Consider the following 25,827-nt stretch of genomic DNA (forward strand, 5'->3'; position numbering starts at 1 on the left):
ATGCAGCTGTGCTGACTACTGAACTGTCAAGGTGCTAAATCAAAAGGTGTCTCTTTTGTTAATTATACACAATGCTACAAACAGTCATGTTCCTTTGAGCTCTTTCTTTCCTCAACCATCCATAAATATTTTGGCAGTGGTACAAAAAAGAAAGAAAAAAAAGGAGAACAATTTACACACAATTATCACAGTGGGATGAGCAGACTGCCTGCAGATGTTTGTTTTGATTATAATGGGAGCAGAGGCAGGGCTTCCCTAACCCAGACAAGATGTGTTTCCTACAATCACAACAGAGCAGTAAGCATGCAGAGAGGTGCAAAGCACACAGGAGCCCTGCGTTAGGGAGAATTAGCGAGGCCTCGAAAACAGTAGCACCGTAAAACATGCAGTTAGGCCTTACTTTATTTCTCAGATTAGACAAACGTGTAGTGAATTCCGTTGTTTAGAGGAGAGGGAGGCGCCAGTGATACAGGAGGAACAGGAAGACACGGTGGAGCAGGAAGAGCAGTAGCAACAGGAGGAAGAGGAGGAGGTGGAGGAGGAGGTGGAAGAGGGGGTGGGGGAGGAGGGGTGGGGATGTTAGCCTGTGGTGGAACTACGGAGTAGAGGACAGAGGGAGGAGAGAGGGGGAGAAACAACATTGGTTTGCTCGTCAAATGGGCAGTTCTGAGACAGTTTTAAAGCCACAATGAAGTCTGAAACTGGTTGAATGTTGTTGTTTTTTTCTGAAAGGAAACACAAATACACTTCCACTTCCTGTGTTCCGCGTACTAATGACACGGGCGGTTGGCGACATAAATAAAGTCTAATATTAATGTGTATGTCACTTTTCTGGAAAGTCAGTTTAGAAACTTGTTTTGTTGAAATCCAATAAATACCTGACAAATCAATGGTCACATTGATGCTACAAATACAATATTGCCACGAAGCAGTCCAGCTCAATGATCTGCCGAATTTGCCCACAATGACACGATACAACTGGATACATTACAGGAGCTGTACTCTACATTCAGAACATTAATATAGCAGCAAGCTGAATTTTCTATGTAAGGTTATTGTGGAGTGATTGCGTCCAGAGCAGAGAATGAAGTCACTCTCCTTCTGTGTTTGTTGTAATCTGAGTATCTCTGTTGTTTGTTGTGATAGACGGTCCAGCCACGTGCGGACATGTCGTTTGTATACCCAGTCATGTTACTAACCTGTTGCCAGTTAACAATAATTCATTGAGATGTTTTTTTTCTTTTAGCATTTATCAATTTTTCCAGTCTTTTGCCACCACCGTCCCAACTGTTTTAAAACTTGTTGCTGGTATCGAATTCAAAATGGGTGCATCATTTTCCACATATGAAACATTGTCTTTGTGCTATTTTCAAATAAATATGAGGTTTTATTGTTTTTGCAAATCCTCACATTCTGTTTCTATTTACATTTCACACAGCGTCCCAAACTTTGTTGGGAACGGGTTTGTAAGTTTACCATCATATAAGACAAAGAAAAGCCTTCGATCCTTTCATTTGAAAAGCTTAAACCAGTGAATGTTTGGCACCTTTGCTTGAAAAATAACTTAATTGACTCTCTTATTCAGGAATATAAAAAGATTCACAAGTAAATATACAAGATCATCTCAGATGGCCTCATCAACAGTGTTTGCAAACTTTTGTTTTTACCAGGTTTTGAGTGTTTGCTAATAAAACAGTGACATCAGCAAGGTTTCAAGTAACATGCTTTGTGAATGATTTGAAGGTATTTGATAAGAAGAAAATCATTGAGATGGTAAATGTTGGTTGTTAATATCTCCTGTACCTTCAGTCGTTTGAGGCTTATTGTGATCTGTATGCAGTGGAGTTATGTGTGCTTTATTTATTCATCATTGGAACATTTCATCAGCTTAAAAGAGGAGAAAGCAATGAATAGTTGAAGAGGCACTACACCAAGAAGTTTATTTTGTAGATCATTAACATTTTTCCAGCACAAAATTAGAGATTCCTTTCAATATCCCTGACAAGTAATTACAAAAATACCAAATTATGTAATACTTTAGAATAACAAATTCAACAATCAAAATATACACCTTTTTTAATATATACTGTACGTAATTGCAGTGCTCCTGCATATTCCTGCTTTTATGCCGGCATTATTGAAGTCTCTCATGCATACCTTGAAAAAGACTCCTCTTTTAATTCAGGGATTTGAAAGTGCACCAGCATACCTTACTTGAACACCAAAGGGAGAGAAAGTCATTGATTCAGTCTCCGCTGACAAGATGCCACCAGTTATATTCTCTGACATTTCTCTATGCTGGAAATAATGTTATAATTGTTGACTTTGCCTCACTGTGCATATTAAGCTTCCACACACGATGACAGCTTGAGTGTTACTGTGTGTGACAGATATAGGTGTGCATGTGTGTGCGTGTGTGTGCGTGTGTGTGTGTGTGTGTGTGTGTGTGTGTGTGTGTGTGTGTGTGTGTGTGTGTGTGTGTGAGTGTGAGTGTGAGTGTGAGTGTGAGTGAGGCAGACAGGCTGACAATCTGCTGCAGCTACAGTGAAAATGAACTTGCCTGTCTGCTGTAGAGCATGAAAGAGATGAAAAGTGAGCGCAGTGTCTTTTATGCAGGTTCAGAGCTATGTTCAAAGCAGCAGCAACAGTATGCAGAAGGAGAGGAGTTTGACTGGGTCATTGATCAGCACACAAAATGGCCTCATCAAGCTATACCTCCCCTGTCTGAAAGATTCGACACGGATTGCAATTAGAGACTATCTGAGCTCCTAAGAAGGAATAATGTTCAGTTATTAGGAAATGAACAGCCTTATTGCTTGACTCTGCACCTTATGCCCTTCTCATCTCCATTCCATCAATCCAGCCTTCTTGAAAGGCTGCTTCCCTGTCTTTATCCCTTCTTCAACCAAAAGATGTCAATTCGATGCTTGGAGATATTTTACTGAAACTGTCAGCACTGGTGCGCTTTTTTGTGTGTGGCAGAAACAGTAATTATTACTCTCAGTGTTCCTGTGGAATAATGATTTTTACATTCTTTTAAAGCAAAGATGTATAACCTACATCAACTTACAGGCTCAAATGAGCAGAACATAATTTTAAATTGCATAAATGACCTACCTGTGACTAGTTTGCTCTTGAGCGAAGCTTCCGATGCGAGCGCGTAGGACATGGTGATGATCCTCTCCTGCTCTTGCAGAGCTGAGTCGAGTGCTGCCAGCCCCACCTCTGGCTTGTCCAAAGTCACTGTGGGTGCTAGGTTTTGCACACTGTCCCATGCACAGAGAAATAAAACACCAAATTGACAAAGCATGATGGTAATAATGTGGAAATGCGTTTATTGCTGTGAGGGCATTCTCATGCCACATGCCCTGCAGAGATGTCAGAAAGAAGCCTGAGCTACGGTGCCTTTGAAGGTGGTGAGAATTTAACACCTTGCTCAAGGACACACCTGTAGGATGAATGCCTGGCAACAAAGGGCTTGAACCTGGGTATTTTAGTATAAGTGGTTGTTTGTCTGACTAAGGCCTCCCTGAAACCCCAGAATCAGCTGTTTATCAGCAGCACTTAAATGCAATATCAGTATCATTTAATTCTATTTACCTGGACTTTGCCAAGATGCTCTTGATGCGCTCCACCTTACGATGGCGATCCTCCACCTCCTGCGGACTGAGAGGCTCCTCAGGTTCTAAATCCACATAGCGCTCCGGGATCAACACTTTCTGAGGCTTGGAAAGCTACACAAAAGAGATATAGTGTGTGGTAAGGTTTAAGCTGCTTTATCATCATCCTTGATATCACGTGTCCTCAAAAAATAAATAATATATTCTCGTGCACAGATGAAGGAAAAGCAGACAGATGTACAACTTTCACTAAACTAAGCCTACAACGAGGTGTTAAACTGTCCTCTGATATTTACCTTTACCATTATTTAAATTTACACCAACACGCACACACACGCACACTTTAGCAGCTCAAGGAGACAAAACAAAAAACAGTAGATTGCAGAGACCCTGAGCAGCATGTACCATCATAGGTAAAGGTATTTGTGGTGTTAAGCACTGTTATAGCTTTTGGATAAAAACTGTTCTTAAGTCTATTAGTCCAAGCATTCAGAGACCTGAAACGTCTGCCCGAGGGCAATAACTCAAAGTATTGGTGGCCTGGGTGGGACGAATCCCTTAGAATGTTTTTACTACTATGTTTTCACTACCCTACTAAGACAGCGAGAGCTGTACAGTCCTTCAAGGGTGGGGAGTGAGCAACCAATGATCTTTTGGGCTGTGTTAACAACCCTTTGGAGGGCTTTCCGGTCAGCCACTGTGCAGCTGGCGAACCACACACACATGCAATAAGTCAGGATGCTTTCTATGGAGCAACGATAGAATGTCACCAAAAGTTTCTGAGTCAGATTGTTATTCCTGAGAACTCTCAGTGTACTAACCAATCAGAGGGGCTGCAAGCCGACTAGCTGCTAATTTTTGCTCAGCTTGTTACTATGAAAACTTAAGATTCAGATGTGCGGTGACAAAAATCCTTCATCTAGTTAAAATATCTACTTAAAAACGACAAAGATCTAAAAAGTGTATTGTATAAATGTGGGTTAAAAATGGATAAAAGAAGTACATTTCTGACAGCATCTGGCAGACAACCACAACGCTAACACATCAAAGAGGACATGAAGTCATTAAGATGCAACTAAAAGTAACAGACCGTTACCTTGATTAAAATTACAGATATGTATGTATCATTGTTGGAAACATTTGTGATAATGTAGGTACACAACTCAACAAAATAAATAAAATATGTCTAGCTGTTTTTTAAGACATTTTAATGCAACTTTAAACTCATCAGCTGTATTTCTTCTGCTGAGAGGAAGATAACTTACCTCTTTGTTAAGGTCCAGGTCATAGTCTAGTGGTTCCAGGTCGACCTCATGGCCGGGAGGGGTTGAGGCTGTGGAGCGCAGGGTCAACCATTCATCAGAGTGTGAGCGGGGTCTCTCTTTGTGCTCGGGAGGTCTTTCCTCCCCCTGAACGCTCCTAACTCCCTGTGCCTCCTCCCCCTGAACAGCCCTCTCAAGCAACTGCAGGTCAAACTCCTGCTCTCTCTTCCACTGGACAAAGAAAGTAGACAGTGAAAAACATTACATTATGCTGTCATCAAGCACTTATCAGATACATTTGAAAATGACTTGTTTCACTTGCCTTCACATATAGTTTCATGTAACAAGAACTGTATAACACACTGGTATGCTAATAGGATTTTAAAGGATGCAGAGAGAGAGAGTGTGTGTGTGTGTGCGTACAGGTGTGAAAAATGCAAAAAAAAAGAGGGAGCATGCATCGATTGAGTATGCATGTTTATGTTCTCAAATCACAGCATGCTGTAAATTCTCTACAACAGTGATAAAGACAGCACAATACCACTAACACAAAGAGGAGAGATCACTTCACTCATACCAATGACAGTTTCGTCAAACTCAACCACATTGTATGTATTCAGAAAAAAATATATAATAAATAAAAAACATGGCAATATGAGTCTATTAGAAAATAATGTTTATTCATTTGCAAACATTCACATTTGAAAAAGGAAGCATTCTAAAACGTACAATTAATTACAATTAAGATAAAGACACTGAGCAAACAGGGAAATTACCTGTTTTAATATGAGATGGATGTCATACCCATTAGTATCTTCTAAATAATAGGCTTCCTCTGACAAGCAGTGAGGCCTCTGATCCATAAACACTCATAAACATCGTTATCTTCGTTCAAGTTAAAAAATAAAGCAAGAAAAATGCCACAATTAGGTTGAGATGTATAGGCTTAAATAGGCATTGCTCAGTGTATGTCAATGACTTGGTCAGTAGAAAATAAGTAGGCACTTTCTCTTTCTTTCTCTCTCTCTCTCTCTCTCTCTCTCTCTCTCTCTCTCTCTCTCTCTCTCTCTCATACTCTCTCTCACACACACAAATAGACTTCTTAGAGACAGCAACAGCACTTGGTCGAAGAACAACATGCATTGATATATAAATGGGGAGATACAGGACTCTGGTGCTATTCTGAAAGCACAAACCACTGCTAAAGGGTATGAAAAAAACTATGGTAGTATGGTAAAAATAAACCGTCAGAGTGAAAGCAACCATAGGCAAAAAAAATCAGTGAGGAGAGGAATGGATAGATAAAGCAAAGTTAGGATTTATTGTATTAATGAGAAAAACACAAAAAGGGATGAATGTGAGGGTTAGATGGCATCGAAGGCCTCTGTCTGAGGTAATTAGTGTGTTATGTGTTGATAGGCAAGGTATACAGTATTATTTATAAAGCTTTTGAACAAGAATCCCTAGTCATAGTAAATGTAGTTATTTTCACTTCATAATGAACACTTGTGCACACTTTTTTTTGCCACCAAGGGAAACCGATTTTAAACTGACTTTGAGTCACTGCAGTGTGAGTAGTATATGCAGATAAATGGTGTTTGGCTTCCCTCCATATTGCAAGCGCCCTGACCACACCGCTAAGTTGCTGTGAAAAGTCTGTTGATGATTCGAAACACCTATACTGCAATGACACAAAGTCGGATGAAAATTGGCAGTTTCACTTTTAAGTACAAGGCAGAAATTGGTATCCACTGATCTCTGTAGGTCCTTTTCATTGAAGACATTTTGACAAGTCACAGTAGGAAAAGTAGAGGGGTAGATAATAAAAATAATGATGGCTATGTTCCATTTAGTGGTGCCGGTATGCTGCATGTTGCCTCACTGTCCCACTATCATGGCGTACTGGAGCACTTAAACAAAACACAGCCCTCATTAATGTTATTACTACTAACACCTTTGCTTTTCCTGCCATAACAAGTCAAAATGTCTGCTGTGAAAAAAAGTCTATTAAAGTCTGAGAACAACATGCATGAAATAAGCACAGTTAGAGCCACACTGTGAACTATACTGTGCTAATTTACTGGACTAGCATTTTAATGTCAGGAACTGAGAAAAGCCAGACTACGTTGAGTAATGGCACTCATTCCTATTGTAGATCGCCACTCTCGGTTTGGTTGTCGTCATGCATGAGAGTGTGACGTGTGATACTGTTCTAGTAACATACTGATCCCATGTCTGCTGAAAGCGGGCGCGAAGATGGGGACGAGGTGCGCGATGATGAGGAGGCGAGGCGGTCTCCGTGGCTCAGGGTGCGTTTGCGCTGGCGGACGAGGGCCTTCTGGTGCCTCTTCATCCTCTCCAGCTGCTCATCGGCACTCATCTTCCCCCTCTGCTGCTGCTGCTGTTGCTGCTGCGCCAGATCCCCAGAGTACAGACGCTCCAAGGCACTTTTTGGTCTCTCCTGAGAGGAGTGGGAGGAAAGAGAGTTGATAACATGAGCAAAAGGTGCAGCAGAAGGCAAAGCAGTGAAGGAAAATAAAAACAAACGTAACATGAAGGTAAACGTGGATGTTAATAAGTGAAAAATGAACACGGTAGACGAATCAGTTCTCACAACTGAGACATTCTGAGGTCATAATTGGAGCAGTGTACATAACATTCCAAAAATGCTTCTGTAAAATGTACTTCTGGTAAAACACTTGAAAAAAATGTTTTACCATGTGAAAAAAATTAGCACAATAGCAATGTTTGAAATTATATTTTCTTTTCTTTTCTACACATTATACAAGCAACAACATTTTTAAAATGCTGCTAAATTGATTAATCTTGGCTTAAAAAAACTCAATTTCCTACAATTTACCACATTTTACGAATACATTAGTCTAGTCTAGTCTTGTATTCTTTCAAGCCTCTTTTGCAGGTATAAAATCATGCTCACTCAATGACTTTCCACCGGCAAACACTTCCAGCTGAGTTTGATGGAGGACTTCGAAATGCCAGAAAAATTTATGTGAGCTCCAAATATCAAAACATTTAACCCTCAATTAATGAATAAAGTCATGAATTTCATAGATATCTATAAAACGGAGCTATACACTACTGCATCTGTGCTGTTTCGCCACTGGTTTGGGTACTCACTTTGATTGTTAGTTAATTCTGAGGCTCACCTTCACGCCGGCAGCTGAGGCTGTTCTTCGGAGTGTCACGTATGAGGAGATGCTCGAAGACTGATTTAGCCTAAGTGATGAGCCAGCCACTCCTGAGGGAAAGCCAACAAACATTAAAAAAGACCGTTCTCAACTTGGCAATGAAGCCAAATACTGGTAACATAATAAATATGTTACAGCTAAATCAATGTGTTCTACTGGCTCTATCATCCACATACCTCTGGTAGGTAACGTCTGGTAACCGTCATGTCGAGATTCAACTACACTGATTTGGCTGGAGCCGTCCCCAGCTCCCATAAGCTCTGGATCGCTCAGGAAAGGCCTAAGTTCCACCTGAGATTCACAGACAGAGATTAGAAATAGATGACAAACTTAAATTTAGACATTTAAGCAGCACAAACACACAAATAGACACATACTGTACGTACCTTACTGTCTCCATTAGTGTACTGGCCAATCTCTCTGTCCCTTTTGCGTTCATCTGACTGTCGTTTGAGGCCGCGTACAGAAGTGTGTCTGATTACCGTTGTCTCCCGGGGCAACGGGGGCACAGCAGGGGGATGCTCATCAGGACTGTAGAGCTGAGGTAGAGGAGGTCTGGGAGGCACATCTTCCTCACCCTGAACACAGAACAACTGTTAACTATTAAACAAGCTGCTACCTCAGTTTTCCAATTTTCTTTCTAAGAATTATAACTGACAGCACGCACAAACATTTTTCTAACCTTTTAGAGAAAAATTCAGTTGTTCAGAGATTGCATTGACTACTAAATTAATTTTACAATATAATATATATTTTCCCTGATGGCCTGTATAACTCGCTTTTTAGAAATCAAGTCACTTAGAGGGTCTAAAAAGTTATTAAATCTAGCGACAAAGTTGCCATGGTGTCAAGAGTGTGTGTGTGGCTATGACAATAGTCGGTTACTGTCTGTGCTGCTGTGTGTGTAACGTGAACCATTGTGTACATTGCCACAGAATCAGCTATATTTAACACTGACAGGGTGGTCACCAGTCATGGCCGATCAAGCTGAAAATTTTGTGGTCACAGGCTGATCGATTGGTCCATCCCTACACAAAACCACTAATGAGTATCTGATGCCACACACAAAATAAAAAAGGGGATAGTCTCTCCCCCTTGTTGCATGTCTGTCTCTATAATGCATGTAACTGAACAATTAAGTAATTGATAGAAATAAATCTATTGAAAATAATTAATAGTTGCAACATCTTATCTAGTGCTGAAGAAAAGTGTGAATGGACAAACTGATCCAAAAGAGAAAAGGCGAAGATTTTGGTCACACAATTGAAGATGGCATATAAAGTAACTAATGTGACTAATTTAGTCAGCAAGCTACTCAAACTGCATAGTGCAAAGACCTCTTGCCGCTTTATCTTTCATACAAAGATGTTTTAGAGAGAACCAGTTGACTTCTGGGATCACTCACCCATTTAAGCCCACTGGAGATGGTTGCGTCCACCCAGTGGTGTAAGGGCTGCTGCTGGCTGGGGCTGGAGGAAAGGGTGGCGGTGTGGCTATTGGGACTGAGGTGGGGGCTGTGCTGCTGCTGCTGTTGCTGCTGCTGCTTCTGCTGCGACAATCTCATCTCCATAACAGACGGGCTCCCAGACACAGAAGGCACTGATGACGCAGACACTGAAGGCACAAATTTCCTCTCTGGGGAATTGTATATGAACACATAACATGGAAAACACACACTCAGTAAGGACAGTGCTGTCTTTTCCCATGGGAAATGTTCAAGGCGTTAGTATCGAGTATATGATTGAGAGCTTGAATGGTGAGAATACAGTAGCATGACCACGTGGCTTATACTGCATTGCACACAGCAAATAGTGTCTCACCTGGGTTGGTTACAGAGGAGATAGTGACTTTGTAGTTGGCTTTACTGGTGCTGAGGCCTGCGATAACATCTTCGATCCTCCAAAGCTCTTTTCTGATCTGGACTTTCTCTTGCTGCTCACAGGGAAACAAAGAAACAAACACATCTACATGGACACACTTTTCTTTAACACACTGTAAAATTACTTGTGTACATATGCAATATGCAAGACGTCATCTATTTTTCCAAAATACAGTTTTTAATTTGAAGGTAATCCACTGAACAGATATCAACCACAGAGACTTATTTGCTTTGTCGGTGCGTATGAAATTAGTAGTCACACACACACACACACACACACACACACACACACACACACACACACACACATCCATGAGTGTAAATTGCTGCTTGTGTGTATTAACGGGGATTATTGAGCCACAGACCTGAGAGAGATCACTGCGGTTCATCTGTCCCTGCAGGGCCGACTTCAGCCAGTCCACATCGCTCTCCAGCCGGGTGTACTCGTTCCATGCGTTCTCCATCTCCTGCACAACAAAACAGAACATGCCGTGTTCTAATGAGACAAGACACAGCTTTCAGATATTGTACTCATCTCATGAGCCAATGCTACTTTAACGGTTTCAAGATTCCAACCTGTAATACAGAGATTTAAAGTCACACTTTACACATAAAGTAAGCCCATTTGTGATGCGGTTGGGAGTAGTAGCCATACTTTTTTTTCTCTTGTGTAATCTTGCGGATTATTTGTTAATGTTCTATTGAAACTATGTACTATTTTTGTCATTTTAGCGCTAAATATTTTGAATACCAGTGACCAGTGTGCACTCATTTTCATAGTCACAGTCACCCTGAAACATTGTGCCAGTTGCAGAAACCATCAAAACGGAACAACTAAAAATAGAAGTGCATATCTTGTTTCCAGCCAATAAAAACATACTGCAAGTGGTAGCATGTATTTGTATGTACTGAGTGGAGACAGTCTGAGTTGTTTGATTCAGAGTATCTTACCTGCCAAACCTTAATTAACTATATTGGATGGGCCACTTTGCATATTTTAACAAAGAGGTACACAGAGCTACATTTACCAATGTAAGCACAGTCACTTGTGAGTGCAGCTTGTGTCTTACTGTGGAGACTTGAGATATCTCAGCTCTGATGTGCACCACATCCTCTTGTAATAATTTCTGCTGATAGGCAATCTTTTCAGCGTGGGCCGGCTGATCTTTGTACTGCTCCATCTGCTGGTGGGAAACATCCAGCACAGACTCCAGCTTGTCCTAGATAGGGACATGAGAGAAACCGTCATAACACAAGAAGCATAGACCACACCAATACGCCAGTACAGTATGACATGCTGTCATCGTCAGAGGGAGGTTCCCCGCACACACACACACAAACACACAGACACACAGACACACACACACACACACACACACACACACACACACACACACACACACACACACACACACACACACACACACACACACACACACACACACACACACATACTGTTAACACAAACTGAAAAAGCTCATTCTATTTTTGCATAAAACAGAAACCTTGTCCTCCTTCAAAGTGCGTATCCTGGCCTCTAGCTCCTGTAGAATCTTGTCTTGTTCACACAGTCGACTTAATTTCACCTAAAGGAAAAACATATTGGAAAGAATAAGAATGCAGGGATACAAAAAATTAAATCCTTATTATTCTCTGTTTACAATAATAGTTCCACAGAGTATAGACATAATGCAAAAGAACAACAAGAGAGATAAAACGGGGACTCTGCTAATAAGATACAGTATCTGTTTACAACAGTTTGACTCTTCATTCTAGTCTAGTCTAGTATTCAACTATATTCTAACAACGCAGCCAGATAAAACGAATTGATTGTCTGCTGCCGCCTCGCTGTCTGTAAATATGTCAATAAGGCTCATCTATGTGAAAGGCCCTGAGGAATTCCTCTAATCAGCGCAGTGAGAAATATCAAAAGGCTCTATACTGTCTAGTTCGGGGGTGAGATCTGGTAATACCCATTATGAGTAATCATAATCAAAAATCCATATTTTCAAATTCACTTTTGGAGAAAACCATGTTTATTGAGAGTGACAGATTTGATTTCCCAGAAATGGGTTATGTGTTTATGAAAACAACATAAGACTGCCTAGTTCACAGTCTTTCTCACACAGTGATTTTTTTTCTCAGATCTATTTATCATTCTGTTCAATTAATAATTAAGCTGTTTTTATTTTGCTGCCGTATATTGTTGTTTTTAATTGCATGAAATATTCATTGTTCAGACAATTTACTGGCAATTTCTTATAAATTGTTAAAGTGGAACAATGCTAATGATGAAAAGCCAGGACATCCATCTTATTTACCTCTATTCAGCAGAAAACAAAGAATGAGAAAAGCAGGGTCGGGCAAATCAAACTGAAAAATTTAACAGCTCAACATCTAAAACTCCCATTACATGTATTTTTCCCTTTAAATTGCTGGGAAGAAAATAAAAGCTGTGGTCGATACTCTCAGGCCCTCACTGTGCAGTGTGGATGGGTGTCCCCACAGTGTTGCAATGTACATACGTTCCCTTCCCTCCGCAGTCTCTGTTTACCACAACTTAAGAACACACACACACACACACAAACCACACTAAAACACACAGTAAAGTTAGATTAATGTCGGCTGCTTCTCTGTAGTGGATTGTAAGAAGTTGGAAATGGAGATCTTAAAGAAAAGGAAGCAATAGATAAACAGGCTGCTTATCAGACTGTTTCTTCAAATCCTGGAAACGTAATGATTCACTTACATCAGCATCACTTTCTGCTATCTTCACAGGCCTTAATGGTCTTTCTGTTTTTAAACTCCCACGTCCAGTGACCTGAAATTCCCAATAGCCACAAATAATAAAATGATTAATATCAGCAATTGAATGACATATTTTAAATACCTTTAGTTTTATACTTCCAGTAAAGAGATGACCACAGTTGTGTGGATTTTCAACATTCAGTGAGACTGATAGACAAATCAAGCTAGATGGATCCAGATAAAATGATGAAGAAAAATCACACAACCAAAGAAAAAAATCTGGAATAACAAAACTTTGTGCAGAAGTGCAACAACAATTTTGTTTGGAGGAACCCTAAAAAGCCCAAAGCTGCTCTTTCCTGGCTGCGTATTACTTTATTTTAAGTTAAGGTAAAGAACCGGGTCCTTTATATAAACCATGAGGGAGAGAAACTGTTCTTGAAATGTTGATTTTATGATTCATATGGGTTTACACTGGAATGATCTAAGCTTGATGTAAACTTTAATTTTATTATGTCTAATTCAAAAAGCTACATGTCACCTGGGTAAATGTTAAACTGTATGGCCTCTAGGTTCATGCGGTGTGGTAAGGCAGTATGTACTGCATATACAGGTGGAGAGATCAGTCACAATATGGGCAAAGCCAGCTCTAAAGGACTGAAAAGGTGGTATAATTAAAAAAGAATGACTTGTGCGTGTGTTCCTGCACCTGCCATGACATTATGAATATCATGGATCATCATCATCACATTTGATCATAACATTGTTTGAGATTTCACCAATGAAATTCATCTGCATCCACAGAAACAAATCGTAACTGCCTGCAGCTTTGAGGGGAACACCATCATCTTAACAAGAGTCTACCTTTTTTTCTGAGGGTGACATAAATGTATGCACCAAATTCTATGGCAATCCACCTTGTTGTTGGCGAGATATTTCAGTCTGAACTAAGTTTGGGGAACAACTGAAAGGCCAACATTGCTATGCATTTATTTTGTGAAAAATTAGCATAAAGTTTTCAAGTGAAATTAGAGAGATTTTTTTTTCCAGCTCTACACTGACTTCGTTTAGATTTAGATTTACAATAATTTTGGTTAGAATGTTCTTGAAATGATCAATTTAGACGGCATAATTGTATATCACGATATCTCAATGTGTGATTTCATCACGATACGATTCAAGGAAGATGATAAATTATCATATTGAATAATCGCACAGCCCTAGTTAGAAGTGACTTTATGGTTTCAGTATAATAGTATAGGGACTGTCAGCCTGTGCGTTCTGTCGAGAGGTTCTCCAGATAACGGGGCAGAGATTTGTCACAGTTCGTAATGCATGAAGCTGTAAAGTGTGGGTGGTATATTCATAACACACCCATCAGGATCACCACACCCAGAATACTGGTTTGGACCAATGCGAATGGGAGACTCAGTTAAAGGCATTCCACCTATTTTACATGTCAAAGTCAATTACTAGTCATGTGGAGTACTACAACTACACAGAGTGTGAGAACAGTTTTATAATGTATTCTGTGGTTCTGGAGGGAGCTTTGTAAAGTCTGGGAAAACTAGTGATCACCAGGATATCTTAGTTTGGGCTTGGAGACTACACATTTTTCAAGAAAAAAAACCCTGCGTTACATTCTCATCCTCATACATTGAGTTTGAAAGGTGAAGGTGTTAACCAGTCAAGGAGGGTCAAATGAAAAACACTAATAAGTTGACAGTCAACTATACAGTCACTGTTTTGACAGTTTTGTTTTCTTCTATCGAAGAGAACAGTGGAGATGCTCGGGAGCTCAAAAACCATAGAAAGTGTAAATTCGATTTATCACATAGTAAAGGCCTTTTGATATCCAATACTTCATGTAAAATAAAGTAAATTATTTATTTATTATTTATTATAAACAGAGAATACAATATAAAAATATAGTTAATAATATGGTTTAGACATTGAAACATTAGCAGATATTAATGTGAACAGAACTCTAAATTATTTTAGGTGAACTTTGGTATACTTATTCAAGACGATGGTGAACAGACACCACTGCACATTATCATGTCGCTTGTTACCATGATGAAACTAGAGGCCCTAAAATGAAAATTGTCACATTGCCAGTATATTTCTTAAAGAGCACCATTGGGACATCTCTTATACTCTCACAAGCAAAACAATAGCAAACCGAAGATATCAAACAGACATTCAATACATTCAAGAATGCTCGATAGCATGCAAGGAAGCCGTTTGCTATTACAACTTCCTTCCCATCATCTCAAATCTCATAACTGTGTTAGAGTATCACGCAGTGAATGATCGGATCAAGGTATCCATGTGCAAATCCTGCATTATTTCCAGGGATGCATCACATTCCTTTTGAAAAGCAGTGGAATGGTCTGATTCGCTTTGTATGCACACCGTCCTTACATTCCAGCAGTACCCAAAACTCTGAGGAGTGGAGTTTTCAAACACATTGTGTACTGAAACGATCATCGGGTCAATACTTTGGATCTGTTTTGAAACAGGAAATGGAAAGGAGTTACAGGACACACTGTACATCGTTAGATGACCTCCCTCTGTTCCAAAACACAACCCAGATTTCTAATTAATGCTTTGTGGTGTTTAAACATACAAATCAATTAGGATCAAATGCTTTGCAAGGGTGTAAATGGAATATATTCCAATAGCTAGCTAAATGAGACAGATTGCTTAGACACATCGGAAAAAGGCTGTTGCATTAGACAGTTTGTAACACTCACACAGGAGTTGGAGTTCACATGACCAAAAGATTTTAGAAATTTGGCCATGTGCTTATAAAAACTTAAATTCACAACATGGCGAGCGTTACATCAAAATGTGTTAGGGAGACCTAACTGCATTACCCCACTGCATCTGTAAAGTACTCTACTATCATCTGAAGGAAAACACTGTGACAAACTGAACATCATGACTTCTACGTAAGTAAGAAGTCAAACATTGCTATCACTTTATGTCAGACACATTGAACTATTTGTTGGGTTCACCAGATTATTAATGAAAAAATGACTTTTATTCCTCAAATGGAGAACTTCCGTAATAAGAAGACAGTTAAAAGACATGTTAATTCCAGAAAGCACAGTGCAGAACAGAACAGAAGAAAGACAGAAAAAGGTGGAAACAGGGAAGCAGATGTTGGAGGCAGCAGCAGGAGAAAAAGATTGCAGTCCAGAAAAGGGAGATGGAGAAGAGGATGAATAGGATAAAGTGGCATTTACTTTGTTGGGGCCCACCTTCAGATCTAGATACTCCAGGTCCTTCTTCAGTTGTATGTAAGTATCATCAGCCTTTAAATGAGCAGTGGAGAGATAAATCATTTGAAATGAAGCTGCAAAGGAGAATGGGTGACCAGATGACTCCTGAGGCTTTTACTTGATGTTCAGGCTTTGCTGACAGAACTTATTATTAATCAATTAATAAAATTAACTTGGTCTCTATTACAGTTTACTTTTCTACCTCTGAATTGTATCAATAGTGTAGTTAGTAAAGCTAAAGTGTAATAAGTGTAATCATGTATTTTTTAACTGGATTAATTCATGTTTGACCTCATACACAACCAGCAACACAGGTCTTGTGCATGACGTGGTCAAACCGAGTTGTTTACATTTCTTCATAAGCATGGCGAATGGTCAGAGAATGGTGAGCACCATTGCAACTTCACTGTGGTGTGCTAGTCCCACAGCCATGCACTTTGGTTGTGAACAGGCTCACAGGGGAGATTGTGGCCTGATGGCTGCTTCAGAAAGAGAACACCAAGAGCAAAAGATTTATCAGAGCACACAGAAATGTAGATACAAATGTGTTTCATCACATTTTTTTTCTTGTGGCTGTGCAAACTTAGACATCTTTTAAACATGCTTCAAATATGGCACATTATTTTTCTTTTTACAAATTGAATAACACAAGCTCTGTAAGCTGAACAAGGTGTATGAGTGACAACAACTATGAACTATGAGTAAACTATGAAATCTAATGTTTAGCTAAAAGGCAATCTGGACAGTGTAGATTGCAATACAGCCCATGCCAAAATGGTTGAATAAACAAGACAACCAAGCAACACCAAAAGACCACACAGTCTTATGAATGACAGGGGGTAATGTATGGGATTGGCTGGGGAGAGTGGGACCACAATGCACTGACAGGCTTTGCAGTGTACCATAGATGAGGTTAGGCCCCTGACCTGCATGCTGGGGCCTAGAAGGCCGTTGTGCTGGTGGTGCTGCAGGTGAGCGAACGCATCGCTGGGGCTATGCACGCCAGCCATCTTGGCCTGGTGCCTCCGAAGCTGAATGAGGAGCAGAGTCAGCTCCTCTGGCTGTAGCCATGCCCAGGTTTAGAGGCCGGAGGCCAGTGAAAGCGCAGGGGGATGAGAGAAAATACTTGAGAACCATCTGGGCAGTACAGTAGCTGAGACTGGGAGGATGATTTATTGTGCTATCAGGAATTGTCTGAAGATAAGGGTTAATAGATCTGATAACACCAAAACAAATATTGTATGGCTTAACATTTAAACCAGCTTTGTAGGGTTTCACAAAATCATTCAACTCCAGATTGAACATATTGATACTTTCACCAAGTCTTAGAGTTCTTGTTCATACCTGAATTGGCTGTCTCAGATAACTGGACTGGAAGACTATGTTAATACCATGTGACACATATCTTTAATAATGAAACCAAGTAATGTTGTAAATGTAATAAAGAGGATTGTACCGTTTTGCCATGCAAGCTTGGTGCACTGACGGTGTGTGTGATGTAGCCCATGCCTGGCATGGACCTTCTCTCTATTTGGGAAGTCTGCAGAGAAACAAAATTAATCAACTTGTTATTACACAGCTTATAGAGTCAAATCAAACAGAATGTCTAATACACTAAGTAGTCTTGTGCTGGTAGTGAGAGCTATCACACTGAATCAAAGTTAAACCATTGCCTCCAAGTCTGCAAACTAATTTGCAAACACAGCAGATTTATTTTTCTATCCCTTTCTCCCTTTCATCACTCCTACTCTTATTCGAAACAAGGTGTGGCCTGAGTTTTAGACGCTACAGGGCTTGAGATATTTGACGTTTTTGCTTAACACACAGAATTAGCGATAAACCAGGCCCACCACAGAACCTTAAAAGGACACAAACAACAAGAGATTTAATTAACTACACATAAATTATACTAAACCTGCTTTCTTAAAATAACATTTGTTTGCTACCAGCAAGAGAAGCACTGTAAGCCATTCCCTTTGAGATTCCCATGCCACTATTTTTTTGCTGTATAATAGGTTTTTTATTTAAATGCGAGATCAGAAGAAAGAGACCGCTGCTGATGTTTGAGATACAGTGGAGATGTTTATAGGGTGCTGAGGAGCCCTGGGCAAACTGGATTAGCTGCTAATAAAACATACTTCTTAATGATATTCCACAGAGGTATACAGATCGCTATTACTTAAGTGCACTCCAGCCAGAGAGCACCATCAGCCTCAAAGATGCTGGATGCACCAAAACTAAGTTCATTGCAGACTAAATTTAGTTCCCATTAACATCACTCCTGTGGCTTGTCTTGCAGAGTCACTGTGGCTCCCTTTGTTAAAAATGCATCTTCTTTTAAAGGGTTTTCCATAATTGTGCGTCACCGTATGTTATAGTTATAATTAGAGCCTTGACACTCATGTGAATGATTGAAACAGAGCACATGTAAGACTTTATTTACTTGTGTAAGGCCAACGGGTTGGTTGTGAGGCTTGTGTGTGTCGGCAAATGTGGTGATGGTTTGGAGGGAGATCTTTTCACATGTGGAGGGTGTGGTGGGAAGACAGCGCAGGGTGTGGATGACAGGACGGCCTCTCGCTCTGTCTTCTGCAGCGGTGGTGGCGCTGTCTGAGAGCTGCGACGGTTCGGGGAATGGCATAGTGGCAAGCTTTTACTCACAGGCGCTCACACCACCTGTGGAGTGAGCCTGGGTGTGGACTGTGTGAATCTGCAAATGATTCACATGAGCGTCAATGTGTGTGTGTGCTGAGAAGTCAGAGCCTTCTCATGATCCTTGTGTTAATCTTCCCATGGTGTTCTTGTGAGCTCACAACATCCTTCAACATCGACATCAATAGATACCTCTCCCATCCACTATCCAAAGCTACCGTGAAATTAAGACCTTTGTCATTTGGCTCACATGTGAATCATCAACTTTTGCTTCAGTCCCATGCAAATGACAGGCTACTGACATTCACCATGTGCCACTATTACAGTTTCACCCCATAAATTCATCAAGGGTGGGACTTCTATCCATCCATTATCTGTACCCATTTATCCTGTACAGTGTACACCCTGGACCAGTTTCCAGTCTATGGGGTGGGACTAGAGAAGTGTTTTATTGTTAATCGTGAGGATGGGAATCGAGAACCTAACAGTTGAGAACCGTTGACAAATTGGAATCGGAACTGGAATCGTATGCCTCTGAGCTTATCTGTTCCCTTTTTCAAGGCCGGCATGTTTTTTGGACAGTCACGCATTACAAAACAATGACATGATGTATGCGTCTACACTGCTGGAAACTTACAACAAGATGGATTCATGGAGGAGAGGACTGGTCCAGAGCGTGACTTGATTTTATGAAGAAAGATGACAAATGATCATTTCAAGTAAGGGTGGGAACAAAAGCAATACACTGAAACATTTTTCTACTTTTTATCCGCAGAAAATTGATCAAGAATCAATAAGGGAATCGAACTGATAAGCAGAATCGATACTGGCACTGGTATCAATAAAATCCCCATTCCTTGAAAAATGAAATATAAGCACTCAGCACTCCTCTTTGGCAGTTTGAGGGCATCCAAGACTCTGTCTGTCAGAAATGAGTGAAAATGATTCTCAGAGCCAAAGGTGACATAATTAAAATTGCTTGTTTTGTTGGACCATCGGTTCAAAACTCAAAGATAATTGGTTTGTATAGATACTGTATGTAGCAGAGAAAGCATGAAATCCTCACATTAGAGAATCTTAAACCACAGAATGAGTGATGACTGATGTTTTTGCTTGACAATGGGGAAAAAAAAGTGATTTATCAATTATCAAAAGAGCTGCTGAATTACTCTCTAATTCACTAATCGATGACTCAAGAAATCGTTTCAGCTCTAAGGTTAACCATGGCAACCCGTCAATGTCCAAATACTTCTGACTTTCAGGGTAAATTTTGTCCATCACAACTGATTTGACCAATGTCAAGTAAACATAGTTTAAATAAAAACTCAGTTGGCATTGGCATTTTGGATCCAGCAGGTAGATGTTACTCAGCAAGCAGGACGTGGTTATATGTTTGCACTGCTAAAAGAAATAAACGACAGGGTCATCATAATGAATTAATCTCAGCCAGTGCAATAGTGTTGCTCTTTTATGTGTTGTTATGTTATCAGATGTTGTTATCTTTTATGTGTAATTTTTGGATGAAAATGCTTTTTGGCCTGTGCTGTATAGCAATAGTGTTAGTGGAATGGATTTTGTCTTTTCACCGTATTTTTTGATATTGATACAAATATAAAATAAGACCAGCATTATACCCTTAGGCTTTCTCTTAAAAATGGTTTAAGATCAAGTTAATTACTACACAAATATTATTCATTTTAATTTCATAATGCTAACTTATTGCCTTACATGGATAATTAATTCCTAGTAGGCTGTATGCTTGCTAACCTAGGCTATAGTAAAAAATAATATAAAGTCAATTATTGATAATATTCTTTCAGTGTTATATTTCTCTACGTATTTAAGACATTATATTGCACAGTATTCGAGCGCTTTGAATCAGATTATTTAGAACTACATTTAATACTCTCCATCTCAGTGTTAATGTTAATTTTTTATATTTTATATTACACCTATAAATTAATTGGTGTCTTAATTGTCTGGAGAAGATCTCTAAGAGGCAACTCTTAATGATTTTGCCTAGAATACAAAAAAGACAGAGAGGCCTCTCTTCCCTAAGCAGGTGTCCTACCTGAGAAAGATGGGCACAAATATGGCCGGGGGAGCTGGATCTTGTGCTGTCCCCTGGTGCAACTTCATCCAGGGGCCTGACTGTGCGTCTGTCTGATGGAGTGTGTGGCCTATGAGGGGACAGGGGTTTGAAGGAGGAGGGGACTGATGGTGGGACCTCACATGGGGACAGAGGGACAGAGATGGAACGTGGCATCTCCACAGTAACTCTAAAAGATGAAGAGTCTGTAAAGTTAGGGCCAGTGTAGATAGGAGCGGTGGGGCTGCCATGACGAAACTGCTGCCGCTGCTGCCACTCATACAGCTGCCACACCATTCCCTCCTTAGTGGCCATGCGCTCATCGGTCGACATGCGAAAGTGGCTGAGCCGGTCATGGGCATACTTGTAGTCACTGGGCAGGTTGCATGTTGCTGAAGGTGAGTTGCTGCCAGATGGGAGACGGGGAGACTTTGGCAACGACTGATAGGTGGCATCCGCTGTGCTGGCTTTAGGCTTTAATGGAGGAGTCCACCCAGGACGGTTGTACTCAGCAGAGGGAGCACTGAGACAGAAAATCCATGGAAGCATTTTACTTTTCTCATATTACCTATTCACAAGGCTTTTTCTACATAAAGCAGAGCAATTTGAGCAATTCCAATATACAACTCCTCATAATAGCCACTAGAGGGCGGCATTTATTGTTTTTTCATAATCATTCATGCTGCTGTTATGGATTCAAACTAACCTCTTCGGTGGGTCCCCTTTTTGAACCTTGACCCACTGCTCAACCTGAGCTAGTGTATTCTTCCTCTGCACATGCTTCTCAGTGTTTGCCCGTGAAACGAAGCCCCTCTGATAGACAAGATTTCCATTCTGTTCTGGTGGCAGAGCCACTTGGATTACAGTTTGCTGTCCGTTCTTGTGGGCGGCACCAGAGTCTCCAGAGTCTGGTGAGAGCCTCTCTCCTCTTTCCTCTGTGGTTAACTGGCTGGGCCTCCCTGGGATCTCTAATCCATACTTCACCTCGTCTCCATGGGCCAGTTGGATACCATTATCCGGATGTTCCTCCCTGTCTGACCTGCGGAGGCTTTCTGACTGAGATGAGTTGATGTGGACATGGTTGGTTTGTGGGACAGCCTGCTGTTCAGCCTTCTTTGTATTCTCCACCTCCCTGTGAACGAGTGAGACAGGACGATTAAATATATCAACACAAGTTAGACCTACCTGTATACAATTGAAATAAATGGTCTCATACAGCCTTTCTTAAATTATAAGTACTTAATCTTTCAACTACTACACACGACTACACTTGTTCAGTTATTTAACCATCATCTAATTACCCTTCTTCATCATATATTATGATGAAGTGCAGCACTATTCTCGACACAAGGGATTATGCGGTAATAAGCAGTGGATAAAAACACAATGGACACTTAAATTAACATTATGTGACCCTAAAGGTAATTTCCCAATCCATTTCCAGAGACACTTGAACATGCGGTCAAATTCATTACTAAATTGTTATTAGAAAAGATCAGAGACCATAGGGGCTTTCCATCTGTATTTAAAAAAAATCAATAGAGAGGAAAGAATTAGAGTAGAGCCCTTTCTGAACAAAGAGAGCAGAGTGAATTCTCAGAGAACAGAAATGACACTTTGTCTTCATCAAATAGCTTTGGGTATTGTGCTATTCTCTTTTATGTCTTAAAATAAGAATTGTAATTTGAGATGCACCAATTTATTGGCTGAACATTGGTACTGGCTGATGTTCGCCTTGGTGACTGCAATCGGCCTATCAGCAAATAAGATGGCATTCACAGATGGCAGTGGCCGATATTTATCTGTTGTGTTGCATCAATTATGCACTCACTACATGTTGTGTTGAAAGGTTAGAAAGGCTTGTAAAGGCCCAGACTTTCACAATCAGTGCAACCCTACTTGTAATTCATTAGGTTTTACACTTATGTGCAGAAATCCTTTTCCTCCTTGACTAATATCTGCAGAAATTAGTAACAAGGGATAAAATATGAAGGAAAGAATGGAAATTCTCAAAGAGGTTTAGTTAAGCTAATTGAGTTACATGTTCTCAAGGTAGATGCAGCAAAGATCACCTCACACAGAACTCAGTGGAAAATGTCATGTTAAGCAATAATTATTACTTCATTAGTGCAAAGCATTTCATATAATTAATGTTTAATTTCAAGGGACCAAACTAAAGATTGTGTGGAACGTTCCAAAATAAATATTTCAGGTGTACTGACTTGCATTGGCCTCTAGGTGGCATTATTGCACATACCATCCAAACCATGTTGTGCATCCAGCTAATCTGAGATGTGTAAATGCATTTTTTTCTATTTTAACAGAGATACAGAACAGTAGTCACAGAGAATCCGACTGTTTTGTAGACTATTTCTGCTATTTATTGTGAATAATGAATAATAAATTACTGCTGTGGAAACCTATTATAGTATAAGTGCACAGCTGGAAATGTGCCGCAATAAGCCACATCTATACCACACACACACACACACACACACACACACACACACACACACACACACACACACACACACACACACACACACACACACACACACACACACACACACACACACACACACACACACACACACACACAACTGCAGACATCTGAGTGCCCCAGAACAGACGGACAGGGCTGGACCTGCTGTGGAAGACTGCTCATGCTGTTGAAATAAAGCACATGAAGGCAAAAAAGGAGCATATTTCAGTTATGAAACTGATATAGAAGCAGTAGAGACTGTAGTTGATCCATAAAGATCTCAATACAAAACACTCAAGCAAAATAGATGATTGTTATTTGGTTAAATACTCCTAGGTTCCATTTATGATATCATCCTAAGAAATATCCAGTTCACAGGGACTGCTGTGCTTATCGCGGCGGTAAGATGTTGGTACTAGTAGAAGTCGAGCCAATGAGAGAAATTAATCCTACTCTTTAGAGCGAGACCCACCTCTTTATAGTGTGACTCTGCTGCATCAGTGCAGCCTGGTTCATGGCCCGGATCCAGCCATTCATGTCCTCCTGTGTGTCCGCACTGAAGAAATATGTCCGCATCCCGCAGTGTTCTGCCTGTGAGCCAATCACAGAGTTCTTATTGTAAATGTAGGAGCGCATTCCTGTATGGCTCGCCTATCAAAGGGAGAGAGAAAGAGGATATATATGAGAACTTCTTACTGAAGACAGGAAAAAGCTGTCAGTGAGGCTGATGAGTGAAAAACTTTGTTTTATTGTTAACTGAGCTCTAATCTCAGTGAGGACAAAGTTTACAGCAACATTTTACTGAAAAAAAGGTTATATTTTCCAACTGCTTTTTAAAAAAGCATTAGCAAAAAAAAATTCAATCCCTTTAGCACAAACTGCAACAAACAGTAGCATCACTTTAGTCAGGATACACATTACCACATATCGTAAACATTAGCTTATCTTTTCTTATTTTTGTGGTGGAGTAAATCTGTCTTAACTCGATGGTACAGTATAGCACTGAATCCTCAAAACTCCTCCCAATTCTGATGCAGACAACCAGCTATACCACAGTAAAAGAGCATTCAGCACCATTATGCACAGTTTCATAGTCTAATGGGTTTGAAATGAGCTTAGACCTACACAGTATGCAACCGCTCGAATGGTGATGAGAATGTGATAAATGATATGCAGCTTGAAAAGACAAATACCAGAGCCACTGAGCATATACTTATAGGAGATTCATCGAAGAAGTAACCATGGCCATGTCTGTAAATGATGAGACTTTGATGCACATTTAGAAATGTGCATTCAGCAGCTGCTAGCCTGCTATGAAACGAAATGAACTGAAGATGGCGGCCCACTGATGAGGCTGTAGTGAAATCAAATACCTATTCATGCAAGACAGGAAGCCAGTGTGATTGAGGACGACCGCCCGCAGGTACAGTACTCACTCCGCCCGCGCACACACACCAGGTCACAAGGGGAGGCAAGTGACCAACGGGGAGTGAGAGAAACACAGCGAGATGAGCGAAAATAAGAGAACAACAGAACACAAGAGGAAGTTGCTGACTCAATAAGAAAGAATAGAAATGGCTCCGGCTGTGGTCTTATGGCAGTCAACACAGAAGCAAGAATGACTAACAGTGACAGCATCAAAGGTGTTTTGATCCTTTATGATCAGACACATCGTCATGGCTTCAGTGCTTCAGGGAAGTGTAAATGCTTCAGGGAAGTACTGCAATGACACAACCTGTTTTCTTATCGTGTCCAATCAACTGCTAATCATATTGATTTAGTTTTTTAGTGTCACGATCTCTCATTACGTCAGTAGCTCTAACAGCCTGAAACATCCTGTTGTTAAACAACATCAAACAAATACTGAGCTGCTGTCATGCTTACTTTGCAGTAACTAGAAAATTCCAAAGCACCTCAGCTAGACATAATGAAATCTCTTTAATGCATGATGGCTCAGAGAGAGCTGAGGGGAATATGGATCTCTTAAATACATGGTGGTACAGCAGAGCCCAGACTCATTTCACCTCTCCTTACATATACTCCCCAGCAAATGGTGGGAGGAGACAGTGAATAGGATGAATGTATAATTTATATTTCCCTCAGCACAATTATTATATGTGATATGATCTTTAAAACGCAGGAGTTGCTTACCACACATGCACTCAAACATTCATACTCACACAGACATGCACACATATACACGGAATCCTAGAACAAAAGCCGAAGTACAAAGGAGCTGAAAGGATTGCAACAGAATGTCCTGAGGCTGCAGTGGTGCATCAAACATTCAGGCACTATTGTTCTTTGCAACAACCTCTGTGTTTCCACAAAGGAGGAGCTGGATATTGTCAACACTCTGCTGTAAGCAAAAGGCATAAATCCCTTTGCTGTCATCTAGCAGAATTCACACACAGAAAAGAGGAAAATACTTTGCCGTATGCAAGGAAAAGTTCTGTCGCACATGTTTAAATAAAAAGGACACAGTTAAAAATGCTGGCTCTATGGGTACAGTTTAATTAGGGAGCTATGTGCCATTCAGATTTCAGTGAAAGAACAAAGCAATGCACTGTGCATACTATACCGCACTGCTGCAGCCTCT

The 25,827-nt window shown here is 40.4% G+C and overlaps 1 protein-coding gene across 1 annotated transcript in view; it reads right to left on the reverse strand.

Moving 5' to 3' along the window:
• Nucleotides 1-413: 413 nt before the first annotated feature.
• Nucleotides 414-25,827, reverse strand: part of plekha7b (pleckstrin homology domain containing, family A member 7b) — a gene marked incomplete at both ends in the record, with an annotated part of 64,611 nt that continues 39,197 nt past the window's right edge. Inside the window, 21 exons of the mRNA XM_083917404.1 lie at nucleotides 414-595; nucleotides 3,118-3,266; nucleotides 3,601-3,734; nucleotides 4,886-5,113; nucleotides 7,107-7,343; nucleotides 8,050-8,141; nucleotides 8,268-8,382; nucleotides 8,478-8,669; nucleotides 9,497-9,726; nucleotides 9,912-10,023; nucleotides 10,336-10,437; nucleotides 11,041-11,190; nucleotides 11,476-11,556; nucleotides 12,720-12,791; nucleotides 15,143-15,226; nucleotides 15,985-16,038; nucleotides 16,932-17,066; nucleotides 17,462-17,545; nucleotides 20,729-21,269; nucleotides 21,453-21,878; nucleotides 23,701-23,879. Of these exons, the coding sequence (XP_083773530.1) occupies nucleotides 414-595; nucleotides 3,118-3,266; nucleotides 3,601-3,734; nucleotides 4,886-5,113; nucleotides 7,107-7,343; nucleotides 8,050-8,141; nucleotides 8,268-8,382; nucleotides 8,478-8,669; nucleotides 9,497-9,726; nucleotides 9,912-10,023; nucleotides 10,336-10,437; nucleotides 11,041-11,190; nucleotides 11,476-11,556; nucleotides 12,720-12,791; nucleotides 15,143-15,226; nucleotides 15,985-16,038; nucleotides 16,932-17,066; nucleotides 17,462-17,545; nucleotides 20,729-21,269; nucleotides 21,453-21,878; nucleotides 23,701-23,879 (3,579 nt within the window). The remainder of the gene's footprint in view (nucleotides 596-3,117; nucleotides 3,267-3,600; nucleotides 3,735-4,885; nucleotides 5,114-7,106; nucleotides 7,344-8,049; nucleotides 8,142-8,267; nucleotides 8,383-8,477; nucleotides 8,670-9,496; nucleotides 9,727-9,911; nucleotides 10,024-10,335; nucleotides 10,438-11,040; nucleotides 11,191-11,475; nucleotides 11,557-12,719; nucleotides 12,792-15,142; nucleotides 15,227-15,984; nucleotides 16,039-16,931; nucleotides 17,067-17,461; nucleotides 17,546-20,728; nucleotides 21,270-21,452; nucleotides 21,879-23,700; nucleotides 23,880-25,827) is intronic.

Source organism: Echiichthys vipera, assembly GCF_963691815.1.
Source record: "Echiichthys vipera genome assembly, chromosome: 1".
NCBI classification, from domain to species: domain Eukaryota; kingdom Metazoa; phylum Chordata; class Actinopteri; order Perciformes; family Trachinidae; genus Echiichthys; species Echiichthys vipera.